Source organism: Rattus norvegicus, chromosome 19, assembly GCF_021556685.1.
Source record: "Rattus norvegicus strain SHRSP/BbbUtx chromosome 19, alternate assembly SHRSP_T2T, whole genome shotgun sequence".
NCBI lineage: Eukaryota > Metazoa > Chordata > Mammalia > Rodentia > Muridae > Rattus > Rattus norvegicus.
The window spans coordinates 14,266,380-14,287,886 of NC_141552.1; the positions used below are offsets into that span (position 1 = coordinate 14,266,380).

The 21,507-nt window shown below is 47.0% G+C and overlaps 1 protein-coding gene across 1 annotated transcript in view; it reads left to right on the forward strand.

The window, feature by feature from the left end:
• Positions 1–761: 761 nt before the first annotated feature.
• Positions 762–21,507, forward strand: part of LOC147998818 (disks large homolog 5-like) — a 45,330-nt gene continuing 24,584 nt past the window's right edge. The window contains exon 1 of the mRNA XM_087595498.1: positions 762–866. Within this exon, the coding sequence (XP_087451624.1) occupies positions 785–866 (82 nt within the window). The 5' untranslated portion in view covers positions 762–784. The remainder of the gene's footprint in view (positions 867–21,507) is intronic.

The window sequence follows — 21,507 nt, forward strand, 5'->3', positions numbered from 1 at the left end:
TACATCTGCTGACTATTTTATTTTTCAGATGAAATCACACGTTATAGCTTAGAGAGGCCTGTAAGCAATCCTGCTTTGGTAACTTAGGTGCAGAGAGGAGAGCCCCACACTCAGCCTGAGGGTGCATTCACTGGTGGATCCAATATTTCAGTTTCCTCTGCTAACAGATCACCACATTGTTGCCAGGACCATAATGAATGCAATTCTTTCTCCTAAGGAATCCGGTGGCAACTGTTAAATGTTAAGCACAAAGCTTCAGGTTGTACCTATAACACACACGCACATCGCAACCTACCCTACAGGCTATTTCTGGGTGTGATTTCATGCACCTGCACATCATGAGACAGGAGACCTCTTTGGCTACTTATAGGAACTGGTGTGATTTCTCAGTAATCTTTAATGGGTAATATTGCTGACTGAGGAGAATTTGAGGTAGGATGAAACATTTCTGTGCTTTGATTGGGGAGGAAGCACTCATTTAGATACATAGCAATGACTTAGGTTTTTCCAATCAAGCCTAGAGCCAAATTTGGCTTTGGAAGCATGTGGTGCTCAGTGGCTATGCCACAGGGAAGTCCCCTGAAAAGGGTCCATAAGCTTTTGCTCAGTACAGGGAGAACATTAGCAGGGAGGCAAAGTCTGTTATCCATGACATCAGCCGTCCCTTCCTGGACATTCTATTGTCTCCTAGAGAGACCTTGGAATCCCTGTGATGTCACCAGTATCGTTGTGACAACCAATTCCCTACTTTTTCTCTTAGTGTCCAAAGGATATATCCACAGACATGTTTGCCCGTCTTTGTAGGCGCTTTGGGAGAGTTGATGTTGATAGAGAAGAGTCTAGAGTGAAGCAAACGAAACCTAAAGGTAATGATGGACACAGGACATGGGGAATGTGGAGTAAGTTCTGGGCAGTGTATGTTGAGCTTCCTATCAGGGGTGTGTGTGGGGGTCTTCCGCTGGCCGTTTTAGTAATGGGCCAAAACCACTGGAACATCTCCACAGATATTGAATTCCATGATTATCACAATTCCTGAAAGTCAAGGTTTTCACATCATTAGTTTCTCCATAACCACATGGAGGATATGGCACTGCCTCTGCTATTATTGGGTGAACTTCTAGTCTTTACTTTTACAGTGCATTCGGTATGTTAAATTGATATTATAACACCACCAGTACTCATGGAGGGTATAACTTTTCTGAATTAAACAGGGCATCAATGTACTTCACTTTCATTGCTTCTTTAAATTCAGTGACTCTCTGACAGTAGTAAGAGGGAGAGAACTGTGCTCCTGGCCATGACCTTATATTCTTAGAACTCCTCTGACTACCTCTGGCTGACGGGGCCAATCTTAACTTCATATATTAGAGGTTCTGTGTGGCAGATATTTTTCTACAGTAGCCAAAGTATATGGAGCAGGTAGAGAAAGAGCCTGTAACCTATTGGCACTTCTGGGGCATTTGTCATTTCAGTAGGGGTAATTAATAAGTCTGTTGACCATGTCCTCCCCCTACATGACTTTTTAATGCAAAGTTATTGGACTAGAGTAACAGTGTAGGATATCTGAGTATCCCTGAAAAATCAAGTCATTGTGGATGCTGAATTGATGATCTGACTTCTGAAACCAGAGGGGTGAGGGTCCAGAAATAAGGTTGTAGCCTGCGTACCTGATAATAATCGTGGAGAAGGCATCTCTCTGGTACTTGTAAGCCTGTGTGGGCTGGCATAGGGAACACCTGGCTGCTTACATCTCTTGGTCTCTATATAGTAGTGGGGGAACTGTGATCCACTTAGGATGCCTCTTACACAGACCAAACTTCTTGAAGTGACACTGGCTTCCAACCATGTTCTCCTGTTTGGACCTCATTGTGGTCTGTGTATGCTCTATGCATTCACCCCATACGGGTTCACTTGTGTTCTTCTACCTACAGAGGCCTGCAGACAGACGTCATCCCCTGAAAATATCCTAAACAAGGTGCAGGACAACGAGGAAGAGGAGAGGCTGAATAGAGAACTGGAGCTAACTACCAAGGAGAGAAATGAGCTGACAGATCGCCTCCTTTATGTGACAGGTGGATCCATGAACAAGAGGTAGCATTGCTCCAAACAAACGACCTTGTTCTAAACCTCATCTCCCATAGAGAGGAGATTCAGAACCTGACCCTTACTGAGGAGTGAGTTTGGACATGGACTCTCTGATTCTGCCTGTTGAAAATCTGAACTTGTGATCTGAGTGAAGAATTCAGGGATAAAGTCACTGGAGCATGAGTTCCCAGTGTACAATTGGAAAGCCCTTGACAGGTGGCAGCTTTGCAAGGTTCTAGGTGCTGTGAGTTTGTGGAGAGTGTTTGTACTTGCTAGGAAGGTGACTGAACGCTATCATCTCCTGCCAGCTCCCTTAGGTGACAGGTCCCACATTGTTCATCTACATGCTTAACTAGAAGGCCTGAGGGTCAGGCCTGTTCCTTCTTGTCTGTGTGCCTTAAACTCTGAGACATTAATGGTGCATACATTTCTACTGATTCTCATTGTGCTCTTTCCATATTTGTCTCTCTTTCTCATTCTCTGCGTCTGTTTAATTTTCTTTTCTTGTGGGTGTGTCCCAGTTTGTGTGTCTGTGTGTGCACAGGTCTGCATGCATATGCACAACTTTTATATGTTTCTGTGTCCCTCCACCCTTGGAATTTAGGGGTCTGTTTTTTGACCTCAGGATATACCTGTATAATAGTTTCATGGAGGTGTAAGTGCTTTATTTTGGAAGTCCCACTTTCAACAGTACAGTTCTTTGCCTGTGTGGTCACATTTGTCTATACATTTGTATGCCTTGGGCAGATTATAAGTTTGTGGCAATATCTGGTGTCATCTCCAGAATTATGTGTACTGTCTGCCTCTAGAATATTAGTTATTCGGCTTGTAGCATTCCAATTGTCAAAACAGGAAAAATGAAATTAGAGGTTTCTGGATGTGTGTGTGTGTGTGTGTGTGTGTGTGTGTGTGTGTGTGTGTGTGTTAGCGTAAGAGCTGTGGCCTAGGCTTTTGACAGCATAACAGGTTTGAATGCAGATCCAGCCCTCCTGATTGAAAAAAGTGAGCCAGGGAACCCTTTATCTGGGTGCTTAGCTTCTGTGGTCCTGGGCACACAATTCCAAGTTTCTGAAGCTGAAGAATTCAAATATGTAGAATTCAGAAAGTGTCCTTCCAGGACTGGGGTAGTACAGGACACAGCCTGAGTTCATATAATCCTAAACCTCGATGTTCATTGGGTTCTATCTTCCTGGGGCCAGCCCCTACTTCAGGCCAAATCCATTTTATGAAAACATGAAGATAAAGGAGAAAGAGGTCATGTCATTACTGCACAACTTAGACACAAAGAACATTGAACATCTTGAGAAATTTCAGGAGCTGAAGAAGGATATTAACTTCTATCGGTAAGTACTGGTCAGAAGGGCCCCTCACTTGTGGAATGGCCATTGCTGCCTCTCTTTGTTCTGGACTGGAGAGCCTGCAGCTCTGGGTCCATGTCTTCTGCTGTTTAAATATCACTGTGCTGTGGGTCTTTTGGACTCAGTTTCAGTTCTTTAAGAGACTGTGACTTCTCACCACAGTGTCTATGCATCTTTACAAGGCTCTGGATAGAACTACACTGATTCAGGCATCAGAGTGTTATTAGGCCAACCTGCGGCTCTGGGGTCATACCAGGTTTAACAAAGCTCAATGTGTGGACCCCATGGTTTGCATGACCTCCCTTGGTCATACTGTCCTCTTGTGGTTATTTGCTGCCTACTAATTGATGCTGTCCCGATGCATTGGGCTCTCATGGGTAGTTGTAGATCCCTTGTTCTTTTGGAGAGACATGGACTCTTATTGGTGCTTGGGTCACAGAAACAATTTATTCTTCCCTGGATTGGCCGTTTGCTGTTTGTGCAGCAGCCTTACATGTATGGAGATGTATTCTATGAAGTCTTTATGGGTATCTGGGTCCTGGTGGAGTTTGTGGGATTTGGCAGTTGGAATGGGAGGAAGAGGCCTCAGGATCTTACTATGCAGAGTGTGTTTCCAGCAACCTGCACAGCCGGCTCCTGATGGACCAGGCATGTATGAAGAAGAAGTTGGTCACATTGAAGCAGGAGAGCAAGGAGTTACAGCGATATTTGTTTGAGTTGAACCCGAAAGATGAAGATGAACAGGAGAAGGCCAGCAACCTCCAGACCCAGCAAAACTTGGTAGGAACAAGCAGCTGAGTCAGATTAACAATGTCTGATACCATTTGCCTATTGGATACATCTTTGTTTCCCCTATCACCTTTCTAATCTCCCCACACCCAGTCAGTCACCCACCTCATGTGATAGAGTTATTCATTGCTCTGTCTATGCACAAGTATTCTGGGAAGTTAACCACTCTTCAGAAACTGAATTATGGTCAATTATACTTCTCTGCCCTTTTTGAAACTGCAGTCCAGAAATGGTGACAGAGGAATAACATATCACATGACTAAATCTCCCTATTACAGATTGGATGCTATGAAGAGTTTTGAACGAGTTCTTGGTCGTGTGACAAAGGTCATACAGGGGTCATGTGATGGTTGGAAGCACCTTGTAGGGATAAGAACCAAGTGCAAATGGCAAATGAGTCCTGGTCATTGGCTTTGATCTGGGTATCATGTGGCCTTCTCCTTTCTTCCTGCACCCCAATTAGGTCTCTCCCCATTTCCCCATTCTTGGTTTGCACTGGTAGAGTCTGAGGAGCAGCTTGTTCTCCCACAGTACTGTGAGGGTTGCTGGTGATGTTCCCCATCCTGCATAGATATCAGCAATGATTTCAGTGAAAAGATCAGTGCTGTCTGTCCAATGAGCTGAAGGGACAGAAGGCAGCAACTTGACAGCTGGTATGCATGTCCCCACCAAATCAGTGTCTTAATAGCTGCCTTCTCCTCCCAGGTCTCAGGATCTGCAGGAGACATGGCATAGGACGGATCCCAGGAAGACAGCCCCCTGAAGAGTGAGTTTCTTCCTCAGGAGTTCCCTGTGACGACAATCCTCACAGTCAAAGACTTTTTGGCGGAATATTCTTCTTCTCAGATAATTTCCTCAATGTATAGAGACCCTAAATTTATGTATCCGTATGCCAGCCTGTCTCATTGAGGTCTTTCTCTTCTCTCATACAGATAACACCATTTGAGAGAAAACTGAGGGGACTACCTTGACATCTCACGTCCTAGAGGAGAAACAGCACTACAACTGTGTTTCTAAACGTTCATTAAGAAAATCCTGTTAAGAAATGTTTTTGGTTATGATTTTCATTGAAGTTTTCTTTTTGTTATTTCATAGTTATATATTCTTGTTACTGTTTTTCATTTTTTATACCATTTTAGTTGTTCATTTTATGCCTGTTTTTTGTAAATTGTATTCCTTATGAATAAAAATTGATTTGTAACTCTTGACTCTTAAGACCATCTTATTCAAGGGTCCTTTCCCCTCCTGTAGACTTAGAACTGACAGCTAGATATGGATCTTTGCATGGTCCAGGCAGCATGGGTAAATAGGGAATTCAAAGCCACCAAGGTGTACACAGGGTGATAGTGTCTTTTGTGTGGATAATGTGACTTTTTTTATGGACACACACTTTATGATGTAATCACTGACATACTGTATCCATGCTGTCATGTGTTCTGCTCATCCTAGTCTATATCAGTCTACAACACACATTCCTTATTGACTGTGTGCACCAGATATTGAGTAACACACACTCATGCCTGTAGAGCTGCAGAAAAAATGACAACTTTCACAAAGGAATATAGAATAATCCTAATCGAGAACCATGTGCCTCAGTTTTTCTTACAATACAGCATTAGTATTAAACCACAAAGATAATGACCATTAACGTCATTTTGGGAAATAGGTTTTTATAGGTGCTGTTTCATTTGATCATTCATATGCTGTGTTTTTTATTGTTGCTGATTATATTTATTTTTATCATGTAACTCAATGGATCTTTTTTTTTCAAATGTATGTCTGGGCCACTCCTGAGTGCATTTCCCTCACGATCCAAAAGAGGGAATAGCATTCCCCATTGTAGATGATTGTTAGGGACCATGTGGTTCTTCTGAGAGAGCAGCAGATGCTCTAACCTGTGAGCCATCACCACAGCTCCTGTAGGTAGCTTTTGTCCTTCCAGGGCATGTGCTGTAGTAGGTGGACACGATCACCTCCCATTTAGGAGAGAGATCTCAGGAGATGTGTATGTACAGGTGGTTGAGCGGTGCCTGCTCAATGTGGTAGGCTGCTAGGCAACCAACTGAACCCCAGCCCTGCTCCACCTGCATTCTTCGAGGCAGAGTTTCTATAGCCCAGGATGGTCTAGAATGCATCATCTGCCTATGTCTTTTTTCCACTAATGCTAGGATGAGGAGCATATGTCCTCCACACCCTTCTTTCCAAACAATGAACATGCTCATGGTCTGATTATCACATGGCCATGAGGGAGGTAAATAACACTCAGCCAAAACAGAGGCGCATTGCCACAGTCACACAGACAGCCTGGACAGATCTGACACGATCAGCACCAGGTTTGACTGCCACTACTTGAAGCAAGGTCCTCCAGTGTTAGGACAACCGTTCAAACAGCAAAGAATGAACCTGTTCCCAGCATCCGAGGAGTGGGAGACCCAGAAACCCATGTGTCAATGTGCCATTTGGAAAATGGAAGTGAGGAGGCAGGGAAGCAGCCAGAACTGGACACAGTTGCAGGGACCCAGGCAAAGAGGGAATATTGGGGCAGAGTCCATGAGATGTCAGTAGGCAACAGGCCAGCTGGGACTAGTGTGGGTACAGGGCTTCTAGTGTGGGTGAGAGAGGAGCAAATGTAGCAATGGTCAGATTCTGATGCAGCATAAAGATTGGAAGGAGCTTAGACCGTCTCAGTGTCTTATAGGGACATTATAGACACTGATGGGCAGTGTGGGGATTGCAGGGTCCCTTATAGTGTTCTCTGCAGGTGTCAGGGCTCTGTCAGACCTATGACTATCAGGCAGGCTCTGAGCGCAAGTGAGAGTCACGGGACAGGCCCTGTGTACAGCCTGGTTTGGGGACATTTCCAGGTGCCCCATGGACTGCAAAATAAAGGCAAAGGACACAGGGAAGCCAGCAGTTCCCCTGCACAGGACATAAATACTTGTAGACCTTTCTAGAATTTCCATAGACCATCTGTCACTAGTCCTCACTATAGAAGGCACCAGCATTCTGCCCTCTACTTCAATTGGTGAGACAGCTAGTCTAACTCCAGCAGTAAGGCCTCAGGGAAGACAGTAAGAACTCACAGGTGACCTCTTTTACTATTGAAACAGGCTCTTCCTATGGAGCCCAGAGTGACCGTAGGGTCCTAATTCTCCTGCCTCACAGTGACTGTAAATTCAAATCTACCTTCAAGAGCAATTGATTCATAGCACAGGGGGGAAGATCAGATTAAGGCTATCTAAAGGCCCCAGGGTGGTAGGATTACCAGGGTCCTAGTAAGTTTCTCCAGCCTTAATTACAACCTGAGTCAGTCCTGCTGTGTGGGATATCGCCTGCTGCCCAGTGATGTCACAACTTGGAATTCTTTGTCAAATATAAGCTATTATGGGAATGAAGTAGCCACACAATAAACACTGGTCTGGATACTCCTAGGTCAAGAATCCCCTGTTGGAAATGCCTTGGACCGCAGCATTTTACATTCCGGATCCTTCTGGCTTTTTAGCAGATTTATAAATACAAAAAAGAAAAATGGGCATAGTAATTTAAGCCTATGATCCCAGGCATGGGAAACTGAGTCAGGGTGATGGAAGACTGTAAGTTCCAGGGCAACCTGTGTTTCAAGAAAAAAAAAAAAAGGCATGGTGAAGATTCCACTCAAGTAGAAACCAAAAGGCTTTCACATGGGGCCTGCCATCCACTGGTCAGCACTCCCATCGTCACAGCCACAGGGAGACACTGGGGAACATTTCCCACTGTCTCTCTTTGGGATGCAGTCCACCCCATGATTCTATGTGAGGAATGCCCCAAAGGTTGCATCATGTGAGTGACCTAGATAGTTCCAGGATTGGGAGAATTCAGGAGTTTATAATTAGGGATGATCTACAGCTATGGCAAAGCCTTTTCCCTCCACATGGCAGCCCCAGGTTTGGCCCCAACAGTAAAAATAAAATCCCCCCAAAATAATGCCAACAAAATATCACGAAGCCTAAACGTCTGACCACTCTCCTCAAAAGTGCACAGGAACCTGACTCCACATTTAGGACCCACTATGGCCTCTGTGACCTGTGAGAAGGGATCTAATATGGGAATTAGTACAGTATGACTTATCCTTATGGATATCTTTGGTGACAATCACCACCTGACCCCTGAAAACCCATCTACCTGGGAGGCTCAGCACTCATGTCACCAAAAAAGCCCAGATCCTAGGGCCAGCATGGGCAGGTGGTGAAGAAAGTTTGTCTCTCGTGAACATCAGTTGCTGCTCCTGATCTGACTCTATCCTCAGGAGACAATGTCACTCCAGAAAGTGTGGGTGTCAATGGCTCTTCCCAGGCCAAGACTGGGATACTGCTTAAGTTCCACAATGCACAGCAGTGCTCACTCTAGAGCTAAATGTTCTACAGCTAAAAGGGGTGGGTGCTCTGTTGGCCACGCCCCTCCCCAGCAGTGTTTAGTGCACTCTGAGTGGAGCTTCAAATGAGAGGGACTTCTTGAAGCTACTCCCGTGGAGAATGGCAGATTCATCAGAACAGGGAACAGGGTGAGTTCAGAGCATAGCTGGAAGGAATTTAGGGGTGTCAAGCCATGACTACGACCAGATCCTGTGCTGACAGGCAGTTGAGCTGGAGAACTGGCATCCAAAGTGTGACTGCCTGAATTCCTCTTAGACCAAAAGCCCTGGATCTGAGCTACTTTGCTGCATTCTCCTGAGCAGGGTCCCAGACGCAGCTCAGAATCGGGGTTGTGCATGGACTTTGGTGCTGGCAGCAGGTGGCTTAGCCACAAAGTGCCCAGCTTTCCCATCTGTGCCCACTCAAACTCCTCTGTTTCATTTTAGGTGTGTTTGGTATAGTTTTAAGACAGGGTATCTTGTAGCAGCCCAACTCGCTTTGAGCAACAATGTAACATAAAAATAACCTTGAATTCAAGATCCTCCAACCCCTCTGTCCCAAGTCCTGGAATTAAGACCTCCAGCTGTGACCATTTTACTGCAGCATAGGATCCATCTGTGTTAGAGTGAGCTTTGGAAATACTGGAGCTCCGACTGTTCCTTAGAATTCAGGTTTCCTTAATTCTTAGCAGGAGTTTTGTGATGATGCTGATCAGAGAGTCAGGAGTTAGACTGGGAGAGGTAACAGTCCTGGCAGCCCTGAGTGCGCAGTGAAAGTCAAGACAGAAGCCTGCTGATTAGCACCTGAGTGAAAGTGGGAGGATTCAGAGTTCAAGAACAGACTCAGTTACATTCCTAAAACCATATTGCAACATTTTTGTTTCATTTTTGGCTTGTTTTCTTTGAGACAAGGTGTTAATTTATAGCCCTGGCTGTCCTGGAACTCACAATGCCTCTGCCTCCCAACGGACGGAATTAAAGGCATGTGCCAACATGCACTGCCACTAATTAATTTTTAATTAAACATGCTGGCACAATCCAGTAATCCCAGTGTTTAAGAGGCCGAGGCAGGGAGATATCTGGTTTCCTGACAAGTCTGGTCTACAGAGAGCATATCAGAACTGCCAGGGCGGAACAGAGAAACCCTGTCTCAAAAAATAAACAACAAAATGTGTTTTTTTTTTTTAAAGAAAAGAGGACGGGGGTGGGGTGGAGATTTAGCTCAGTGGTAGAGCGCTTGCCTAGGAAGCACAAGGCCCTGGGTTCGGTCCCCAGCTCCAGAAAAAAAGAACCAAAAAAAAAAAAAATAGGAACGAATTGTCAGAGAATTAGAGGCAGAGATCCAAAAGATATTGGGCAGTTCAGAGTCTAGCTTCTGAGATGAAACTGGACACTATGGGGTTAGGGTGAGGATTCTCATCTTGGACTGGGAGACAGAGGCTGGCTTCAGGGATGGAAGGCTCAGTCAGTCATTAGTCAGGATTCTCAATCAAGAGGATGTTGTAAGATCCAAAATGTGTGAGCAGTGTTCTGCATGAGACTAGAAGAACCCGCCTACCCATACAAAACAGCCAATGAAGAGTAATCACAAGCATACGTCTGGAGGTCCACAAGAGGTTAATGTCCACCTTAGTGTGGATTATTCAGAGCACAGGTGGAGAGGAGTAGAAGAGCTGATGGTGGCTGAGGCAGGAGAGGAGTTCAGGTGTGAATTTGAGCCAGTAAAATGGAGCTTGGAGGTCGGCAGAGCAATGAGAGGTCTAACAGCATAGCTGTTGATATCCTTCAGATTAATTTGTCTTAAGAGCCTCATGCAATAGCCAAGGACAGGAATACATCTGACTATTGAGTGGCTGGGCTCACATAGCCCAACAGATTTGGCCTTGCCTCTGTGGGATTCCAAGTCTCTCCCTTTAGACACAGCCATGGTGAAGGTGTAGCAATGAAGGTGCAGATGGCTTTGCAATGCTTGGCTTATGGTGTTGAGTACTTCATGCTCCATAGAGCTAGGGAATGTCCTAGAAGCCAGGGAGGCTGAGCCATGAGGAAGACAGGTCTCTGGGAGAGAGAAATGATAACCAAAGTCACTAAGAACTTCCTGAATCACAGTGTCTGTTAACCATATATTTTATTTACTTATTTTATGTGCCTGACTGTTTCACCTAATAAATGCTTGTGCACCATGTGGTATGTGTGGTGCCCGTGAAGTCCAGACTGATTCCCTAGAATTGCAATTACAGGTTAATAGGAGCCACCATGTGGACACTGGGAACTGAACCTTGGTCTTCTGCTCTTAGCCACTAAACCAACCATCTCTTCAGCACCACCCCCCAATTGTATAGTCATTAAGATTTAACCATTTGGCCTTCAGTATTTGAATTAATACAGATGTGACAAGAGTTATAGTTAACATGGTGGTTCAGGTATAGACAGGCAGGCATCTCATTGTATACAAAATATGAATCCTTCCTTCCTTCCTTTCTTTCTTTCACTTCTTTCTTCCTTTCTTTCTTTTCTTTCATTCTTTCTTTTCTTTCTTTCTTTCTTTCTTTCTTTCTTTCTCTCTCTCTTTCTTTCTTTCTTTCTCTTTTTGTTTTACTCTTGGAGACAGTGTTGTTTTTTTGTGTATCTGACCTGGAATTAGCTCTGTAGAGGAAGCTGGCCTAGAATTCAGAAATCTGTCTGCCTCTGCCTCCCAAGTGTTAGGATCAAAGGCCTGTGCCACCACCACCACACATCCTTCTGTTTAAAGGAAAAATGTAGTCTTACAGGTCAGCATGAGTTTAGCCCCGATATAGAAATTTTCCTAGGCCTCAGGAGCTCTAGAGTTCATGAAGGATTTGCTGCCTTCCCCTTTAGCCCTGGCTAACTATGAGAGCTCCACACACATGGGTGTTTGCTTCATTAGAGTCTGGAGGATGAGGGTCACAGGCTGAGGTAACTGTGTAGAGCAAAGGATGCCTGGTGAAGGTCAAGTGGGTAAAATGCTGAAATGCTAAGGGAAGAGGCCTATGGTTGGCGCCTCCTACACCTGAGATATCCAACCCAGAAAAGCAGGGGGTAGAGAGTGAGGATGCAGAGTGCACACAGGTCAGGAAAAGGCCATGTTCCTGAAGCCTCCATGAGTGGTGGACAGGCTCTGGGGCACCATGAGGGACATCAGGAGCTTCTGCACTTTGTAGAATTACAGGGTTCCATGTTGTCTCATATGCCCACGTTTTGCCCCCTGCTACAGGGAGACCCAACACCAGAGTCTTCCAGCTCCCAGCCCTGCTTTTGCCATGTAGGTTTATCCAGAAAGAGCTTGGAAGTCCCTGGACCTGGAGTCTCAGGTGGTTGTGAGCCAACTGACCCGGGTGGTGGAGACTGAACCCAAGTCTTCTGCAAGAGCAGCAAAGACCTGTGCACTGCCTGGCCCAGCCAGGGCTGTGAAATGGTGTTTATTTTCATGCTGAACAAGCCCAACAACAGTTTAGGTCCCTAGAAGCCACATAAACCTGGATGCAGTAGTGTCTGTCATCCAGCACTTCCCACAGGGAGATAGGAGCATAAAGTGGACAGTCTCTAGGATTAGGGGGAAGGGCTAGCCTAGCATACACAGCCATGGAGGAGAGGTAGAAGTTGAGGACCTGTGCTCAGGTTGTCCCTGACCTTTACACAGGCACACACACACCTGTACTCACAGAAACGCTATACATACATACGTGAAAAAGGAAATAAAAACAAACAACATTGAAAATACAATATACTGGGGCTGGAGGGAAGGCTCAGTGGTTAAGACCACTGACTGCTCTTCCAGAGGATCTGAGTTCAATCCCCAGCAACCACACATTGTGTCTCATAACCATTTCTACTCTCATATACTACCCTTTACTGTTGTGTCTGAAAACAGGGACAGCGTACTCAGATAGGCAAAATAAATAGTTTTTTAAAATCCTTTTCTTAAAAAAAAAAACTCTTCTGTGACACATGCTCATTGTGTGATTCCAAATGTTGCTAAGTCAGTAAAGTCCTATTGCTACATGGTCACCAGTTGTGTCAGCCTTGGTAGTAGAGTGGCACAGTTGAAAAGTTGCTGGTCACAGTGACCAGGCAGCCTAGAAAGCTAACCATGTGCAGAGAAGGCTGTGCTGTGTCCTAGTCCTCTACCCCACACTGCCCCTCATCCCTACGTACAGAGCAAAAAGAACAGATGAGGAATGTTCCAGGATTCTTTCCTCTTTGATTGCCTTACTAACCTAGCCCTGTGCTACATGTAACCTTGTCACATCATCTGTCCCATCCCTAAGCCCTCATAACTGTCAGATAAGATAGGGATCTTGCTTTGGGGGGAAGCTCTGGTCCCTCTCTGTCCTAAGAGGCTCTGAACCACCGCTGAAAGAGAGTCATCTGAGGATTGAGGGACGTCCATAGCCAGTGCTCTGACTTCCAGGAAGGTTTGAGGAAGGTGGTCCTCTTCTTGTGGTGCCTCTAGTAGGAACAGCCCACACTTGGGCCCAGCTCCCACTGTCAGAAAAAGGCGGGTGGCTCTGGTCTTTGCACAGCTCTCCAGCTGAATGAACAGTGCATCTGTCCTCTCTCTCTTGCAGGAAGTCTCCAGTCTCTGGTGCAGGTGCTGTTCCCAAGACAAAGGAAAGGAAAGTGCTAAGTGAGTGTTCCCGGGATCCTTTAATACATTGTATGCATTGTCTTCATTAATGTTTCTGTTTAATTTTTTATTCCATGTGTATTGATCTCCTTGTAGGGGTGTGCATGCCAAAGCATGAGTGTTGAAGGTAGAGGAAAATCCATGGGAGTCACTTTATCCTACCGTGCGGGGTCCCAGGCTCTGCTCTGCGTCATTGAGCTTCTTTACAAAGAGCTTTCATGCTGAATTTCTTGCTGGCTCTGATTTCAGGGAGAGCATCTCATAGAGCCCAGACTGGCCAGTAAACTACTGATCATCCTACCTCATGCATTGCCATCTACTTCATGAAAGGTTGAGTTATTGACATGAGGAACTGGGGATGGGCAGAGGTGCATGACGGAAGCTATCTCTGCTCAGTGGCATGCCTTTGGGGACAGATAGTTTTCATCACTGAGGTGTCATTTGAGTGCAGTGCTCCTCTGGAGAGAAGGAGTTTCTTTTGCCAGGGCATCAAGACAGGACCTGAAGGTGGAGTTCTGGAGGCCAGGCCTGCATTCCTCTTCAGAAGCTGCAGTCCCCACTCAGGACAGTGCTTTAGCACAGGGTCACATATCCAGTTCTACCCTGAGACCTGCTGAGTCACATGCAGTTTGTGCTGAGAAGCAAACTGGGGTCTCCTGCAAGGGCAGTGAGTGCCTCTCAACCACTTACTCATGCTTTCCTTAATTGTACACTCGAAGTGGGGTGGGCATGACATATGTAGGGGTCAAACACAAATCAAGGGAGTTTTTTCTCTTTTTCTATCAGAGAGGGCCTGAGGATCAAACTCAAGCCCTCAGGATTGACAGTGATGCCTGGACCTGGTGCGTTCAGGGTAGGGGATGAGGGTTTAGTCCTAGGGATGGAGCCCAGGACCTCACATACGCTAGGCAAGTGCCTAATCACTGAGCTACATCCCCAGGAGATGTTGGTTGCAAGAGAACTTGGGCCCTCACCATGCCAAAGGAGCACTCTATCACTTAGTGGCCCCAGCCTGGTAGTCTTGTTTGTAACCTCTGCTGTGTTTGCATGCTGCCTGAGCTTATTAATATATCCACATCCTCAGGGTGACAAAAACTTCATGGAGACTCCCACTGTCAGATACCTGAAGACAGGTTTCAAAGAGAACAGGTAACCAATGCAGAAGTCTCACAGTGTTCGTGTGAAGTACATGGAATATAAGTCCTAGATGACAGAATGCTCAGAACACTGGTGTCCCCATTGTTGGAAGTAACCAGGACCACAGATCCCAGTCTTTCATCACACTTGAAGACTCCTAGCTGGCATGGTGGCACATACTTCTCATCCCAGCACTTGGGAGACTTAGTCAGGAGAATCTCCTGAGAACAGGAGTAGGAGGACAGCCTGGCCAACACATCAGGTGTTACCTGCAGGTCTAGTTCCAGACATATTCCTAGCATGCAGTCAACCCCAGCCATGCAGGGAAAGCATCATGGCACACCAGGAAGCCAGTGAGGCCCATGTTGCTTGACTGGGCAGCTACTTGTTAGCCATAAGGACTAGGGCTCAGAGTGCCCAGAGGCTGTGAGATTGAGGGTTTCAAGGACCCAGCAGCAGGCCAGATGGTCTCAGCCTGGACTCGATACTGAAGAAGGAAGGAGCCCTGAGTCCTGGGCCAAAGCTGTTAGTAGCCCCATGACCTGGGCTGCTGGTGGCTGCTGGGGTCAGGAGCAGTGTCTTGGTGGGTCCTGCTGTGGTGAGAGATAGCAGCAGAACTTCTGGAGGACAGAGAGGGAGCAAAATAGAATGGGAAACCAGTGTAGAGATCTCAGAGTGTTTGTGTGAAGCAGAGCTAGGAAGTGGGTTGCAGGGGCAGGGGAGCAGCAGGCTGTGCCTATAGAGATGAGTCAGCCCAAGGGCAGAGTTGTCAGAGCCCAGCAGCATGGGGTGGGAGAGTATCTCAGGGGAGGGGCTCCTGTCCCTCCAGGGCAGTCTCCACCAGAGACTGAAGGGCTGGGCCTGAGAGTCTAGGGGAATTAGGGATGAGGGAGAGACTGGAGAGATGTGGGAAAAGAATGCACCTAGGAGTGAAGCAGGGCCCCCAATGTGGGATGCTTGAGGCCCGACAGAGTTGGATGTTGTTGATCCTACATTAGGCCAGGCCAGAGGGCCCCAGCTCCAGCAGCCAGAAAGGAAGCCAAAGTGTCTGAGGAGGCCTGCATCAGATTGAGTCTCATGAGGGTCCCACCAATGGCCAAGGCAGGATTTGTTGAAAGCAAGGTTGTGGGTATAATTGTTCTCACCTCGGAAGGGAATAAGTGGCCATGGCTCTCACAGGTACTGACGGTGCAGGGACAGGAGACCTATGGACTGACCTTACTGCCACAGGGCGGCTGAAGGCTCTTGTTGCCTTCAGTTAGTTGTTGTATTAACCTGGCAGCTTCATTTCTTGAGAAGCTTGGGTGGATGAGGTGTAGAGGAACAAGGTCCAGCTAAGAGGAGGAATCCAGAGTGTTCCATGGTTGGCAAACAGGTTCTGAGATCTGGCCTGTACACTCAGGCCAGTGTAACTGATTGTCTTAGCTGCAGGCTCAAGAGGGTTGAACTGACCCAGGATCAAACACCACATGTGCCCTGTGTTTTCCAAGCTTTCTCATGGTTGCAAGCGCTGGGCGAACTCACATAAATTTTTCCATCATTCCCTGAGCTCTAGGTGACTTGGATGGATCATGGAGATATCTCTAAGCCTATGCCAGCACAGCAGTGACATCATGGCAGTGTCCTCTAGGGTTCCAGGACTGGATCTTTTTTTTTCTTTCTCTGCTGATATAAGGAATAAGACATCCTATAAAACAAGGCCAAGCTTTCCTAGAGTTGAAGCCCAGAACACACAAGACTCCCCCAGGGATGGGCCCATCCAAGAAGGTGTGGGATGTTTTGTGGCTTAGGTTGATTCACGGTGAGTGAGAAGTGTCTAAGACGCACACATGTAGCTGCTTGGCAGCTGGGGAGGTCATAGGACCCCCTAGATCTGATTCTGCAGATGACTGTGAACATCCATGTGCTGGGATCTGAACTCTGGTCCTCAATCACTGAGCCATCCCACTGGCCCCTGGCTTTCCCTTCCTAGAATGTTTCTGTGTTTCCTCCTACTTGATGCCTTGATGCTGGCTCCTAGCCCAATGGCCTATATACAAGATGAATTCTATAAATGTCTTATAAACACTAATTATCCTGTGAAGGGTACTAGTGCCCTGTTCATAACAGGAATGCTGAGGAATCCAGTCTGCAACAAAGAGAAGGCCGGGTGCTTTTCCTGTCATTCAGCATGAAGGGCCAGTCATGTTTTCATTGTAGCGTCCTGGTTATGCTATGGGTCTTCCTGGTGCAGCCGTCCTGCTCTGTGACAAATGATGTGTCTCCTGCAGGAGGAAGAGTGGTCGAGTCACAGTACCTGCAATATGACAAGAAAACGAAAAAGGTGATGAAGTCCTTGACTCCCAGAACAACAGGAAGTGGGGGAGGTAGAGGGCAATTAGGGAGACAGCTGAATCCTGAAGGACACTGTTGGGACCTTTGCCAGGTGCCTCTGTGACATCCAGACTTGTACACAGGGATGAGTCTGGGTAGTCTAACATCAGCATATGTCAGTCTCCATGGTCTACGGCCCCTGCTCCTCTGGCTTTGGAGACCTCAATTTTGCCAAGCCTTTTCTTCAGGACCATCCCCTGGATCATCCAGGTGGCTCCTAAGAGACAGGCACTGACAGCAGACATTTGGTATGGATCACAGGCGAAATTGTCATGTGGCTTTTTGCCAAACTACCCAGAGTGCTGTGAAAGGCCCCACTTTGGTGGTGTTCACTTCTGGAATATCCTGTGTGATGTTTTCAGCTGTGAATAACAAGGCTAGCAGTTCCTACTGCTGCCCACACAGGCCTCCAGCACCCTGAAAGCTGCAGTGCTCACCTAGAAGGGAAGCACATAGAGGACAGGGAGAACCCTGAGGAGCTCAGTCAGCTTCCTGGTCATCCCTGCAGGGACACCTCACCCCTGCAGTGTGTGGTCACCTCTGCAGTGACATCTCACCCCTGCAGTGTGTGGTCATCCCTGCAGGGACACCTCACCCCTGCAGTGTGTGGTCATCCCTGCAGTGATGCCTCACCCCTGCAATATGTGGTCATCCCTGCAGTGACACCTCACCCCTGCAGTGTATGGTCATCCCCTGAGTGACGCCTCACCCCTGCACTGTGTGGTCATCCCTGCAGTGATGCCACACCCCTGCAGTGCAGACCTTTGGGCCTGTGGCTTTCAGGTTCCGGATTATCTGTTAAACTCAGTTCATAATCAGAATGTTTTGAGTTCAGCCTCTGCCTGGACTGTACTCCAAGAAGAGTTCAAGGGTTTCTGTGGCAACATCTAGCGACCAAGCCTTAGCAAAAGGATTCTCACATCACCCTGCAGGCAGATTCCCATAGTCATCCCTAGTCCATTTAAGCTGCTGCTGAAGGTGCCTTGAAGGCATAGCCACAGCTACCCTGTGAGTTTACACGTGATGTTTTCATTCAGGAACCCTGATGCCCAGTCTTCTCCTAACCCAGCAGGTGGTCCCTGCATCAGGCTGGAGTTTTGAGTTTCTGTGTTGTCCTGATAACACCTGCTGTTTCCTCCTGGGGCAGAATAGATCTCAGAAGGTCTGAGCCAGTCTCACTGGTTGAGGATTCTTGCAAAGCCTCATCTCCAATTCCTGAGGGAAGGTGTAGGTTAGGAGAATGCCTGGATTTGAAATTCAGTGTTTTCAGATTTCAGGATTGGATGAGGGGTACTCAGCATGTGCATGTGTCCATGTCTCTGTATGCATGCACATGCAGGCCAGGGATGGACACCAGCAACCTACCTCAGTCACCCTATGCCTCTCACACAAAGGAGCTCTCACACAGAAGCTGTGGCTCACAGATGAGGCTGGTCAGGCTTAGAGTCCCAGAGATTCTTCTGCTGTGCTTCAAAACTTTGAATGTGTGTGTGTGTGTGTGTGTGTGTGTGTGTGTGTGTGAGAGAGAGAGAGAGAGAGAGACAGAGAGAGAGAGAGAGAGAGAGAGAGAGAGAGAGAGAGAGATTCTACCAGCTTGTACAACCACGCATGCACATATGGATGCCAGAGGGAAATATCCGGTGTCTTCCTTTTCGAACAGGGTCCTAATCAACTATCAGGTCTCTATACCTTAACATCTAGCAGGGGTCCCAGCGTGAGCATAGTCAGGGCATACACATGCTTGGCTGTCAGGCAGGCAAGAGGGAGAGATCTTGTTCTATTCTTCATGGTTAATGCTCTTAGTGCCCTTGAGGGCCTGGCTGACACCTGCCTGGAGACGGCTGGATCTGATGCTGGCCTAGACAGCCAGGGCTATTGATGATGGATGTCCAAAGTGGCCCTCATTCTTGGCAAACTTCTCTCTTCTAGTCTGAATGTGCTTGGTTGTTTAATGCAAGGACTGGGTTGTAGTTTTCCTCTTCCATCCTGCTGCCTCCTTGTTTTCTCCAGCGGGTCACCTGCCCTAGTGAGGAAAGAGAAGTGTGTGAACCACAGCACCACCCTCCCATGCTTCTGCTTGCTGGTCTGTGGTATCTGTTGATGGAGAACCGTTCCTGTGGCGGTCGGTCCCGTTGCTGTTTGTGAGTTTTGAGGATTTACGCCAGTGTAGTAATGTGCACAGTCATCCTGGGAACACCACAGGAAGTTGGTCCCCAGGTTTCAGCACACAGAAGCACAGGCCAGAAGAGATGCCCAGGTGTTGAAGGAGGTCCAGTAGATGTGCTGTTAGTTTCCTGGGTCTGATGCATGATTGTCCCTTGCTTAATAAAATGTATACACAAAACTCTTTAAGTGTCCCACTGACCTCTGAGAAAGAACATCACTGGGAAGATGGCTTTGAACTCTTAACTCCCTGTTCCTTTCCTCATAACAGGTTTCTGTAGCAACCAAAGGATAGAAGCCACCTGAGGGAAGGAAGTCCAAGACAGTGCCTAGGAGCAGAAGTAGGATCTGGCTGTAGAGGGGACAAGTGGCTGGGTATAGGGACTCTAGGATCAGAAAAGAGGCTGTCTGGCATCCCCCACAGCAACGAAGACAGTCACGCATAGTCATGCTCAAAGGCCAGTCTGATCCAGACTGTCCCTCATTTCCCAGGTGATTATAGATTGTGTCAGGTAGCAGTTGAAAACTGGCCATTATGGGGTCTCTGTAAGAAAGGGCGTGATTCAAGTGTTTATTAAGGTATCATGGCATCAAGGGTTTATGAGGGAATACCCATATGTACACAGAACGACTTGCAGATCCAGAGAGCAGGGAGGGAATAGTCAGGAGCTCCTGCTTGCTGCTGCCTTAGGGGTTCTACAGAAATCCCAGTGGCACTTGGGAAGTGGAGGCCATATCAATTAGGGATTGTGGCCACATGGGGAGATTGAGACCAGCCATGTGCTGTGGCATCAGAACACTGACCAGCGATGACAAAATGGAACATAAAACACTGGTTGCTCAGCTTTGATACTGCTGACTGCTGACGTGGCCAGGGGCCATCCGGTTCACCAAAGGCTCAGCCAACAGTTGTCTCTCCACTCAATAAAAGTCAAAGAGTGGCCCAGCTCCACAACCAAATGTGTGCCCACATTGCAATGGCTCCAGTACTGTTTCACCTCAGCTGCGGAGATCTCAGGATCCATGAGTGTCCAGCACGCACACACCCGAAAGAGACAGTCTTAGGGGTCTTAGGCAGCACTGAGGGTGGTGTGCCTCTGCCTCACGGCTCAACGGCCCTGACCTTGGCATTGTTTGGGCACAAGAGAGCAAAGTGCTGGGGACAGACAACCTGCAGTCTACCATGCTGGAAGGGCATGACTAACACTGATTGATCACATCCATGTGACTACTGAAGCTTTTCCTGCTCTCTGTAGTGGTGACCTTACAGAAACCATGCACACCCGGTTTAGACTGTATTAAAGTAGCCACCATTTCAGGGTTCCCTGCAAGGTGCCATGGGACAGTAGTAGCATGAGTCTGCATGTATCTCGACAGTTTTCACTAGGGACTACACACACACACACACACACACACACACACACACACACACAAACACACACATACACACACACACTTACTGACATGGTGCACATTCTTTGCACACAGAAGAAAGTGAGTAGTAGTGAAAACACACCAATCATGGAATTGATGGAGGGAGCTGTGGGGAAGCTGGGGCTTAGAGTTACTTAAAGGCCCTATGCAGGCTCTCCTTCTGTTGGAGGAGAAACTTCAAGTGCAATGTGGTTCTTTATTTTCTTTCTCTAAAGCACAGAGGGCTAGGGTGGATCACAGGGCTTTGAGCATATTCGGCAAGTACAGTCACACTGAATTAAATCCTAGGGCTGGAACCTATTAATCTTCTACAGAATTACAGAGCAGCCTGGATGAAGACTCTCAGCTGAAAAGGTGGACATCTCAAGACAGGCACTGGACAATGGCTGTCAGACTTGACTGAAGACTGGAAATGTTTTGCTATCTCACAGGAAAAGAAGGCCCCTCCCACTACACCGTACTCTAAGGACATTTTATTCAGGATAGGATGACATGAACTATTGTCTCATGTCACAGATGTCAGCACTAAGTATCCAAGGTGTTGTATGCCAATGGTAGCATTAACAGAACAAAGCACACAGTGTCATGAAGATATAAATCATGACTTTGTGTAGCAAGACCCAGGCCTCTTCCAGGTTCTTAGATAGTAACTGAGAACCTCAAATACGGTAGTGATGTGATAGTGTGGGGTGAATCTAGTTACAACTAGTTTTGACACAGATGACACTTTTTGTGTCATGGTCAGTTTATAATGAATGACTAGACCTAAGCATGAGAGTAACCAAATACTACATTGCTTCTCTAGCTGCTGAGCTTTTAAAAGCCCTGGGGTGACAGCAAGCTTTTGTGGACATACTGGATTGGTCCTTCTGTACTTTAACTCTCTGAGTCACCTCCACTCTCAGCAAGTTAGATCAATTCCACAAATTGGAAATCAGTCACCTGGAAAAAATACATTCTCAATACGATCCCAGATTGGCCATGGAAAAAGGGTAGCTTGCACTGTCCCACCTAGGTTCTGGGCCTGCACAGGCCTGCTCTCCAAGAGAAACCTGTGTTCACAGCTGCAGGCTACATTCACTATGGATGCTCTTGAGGTTCCTTCCTAAACTGCTTAGATTACAATAATT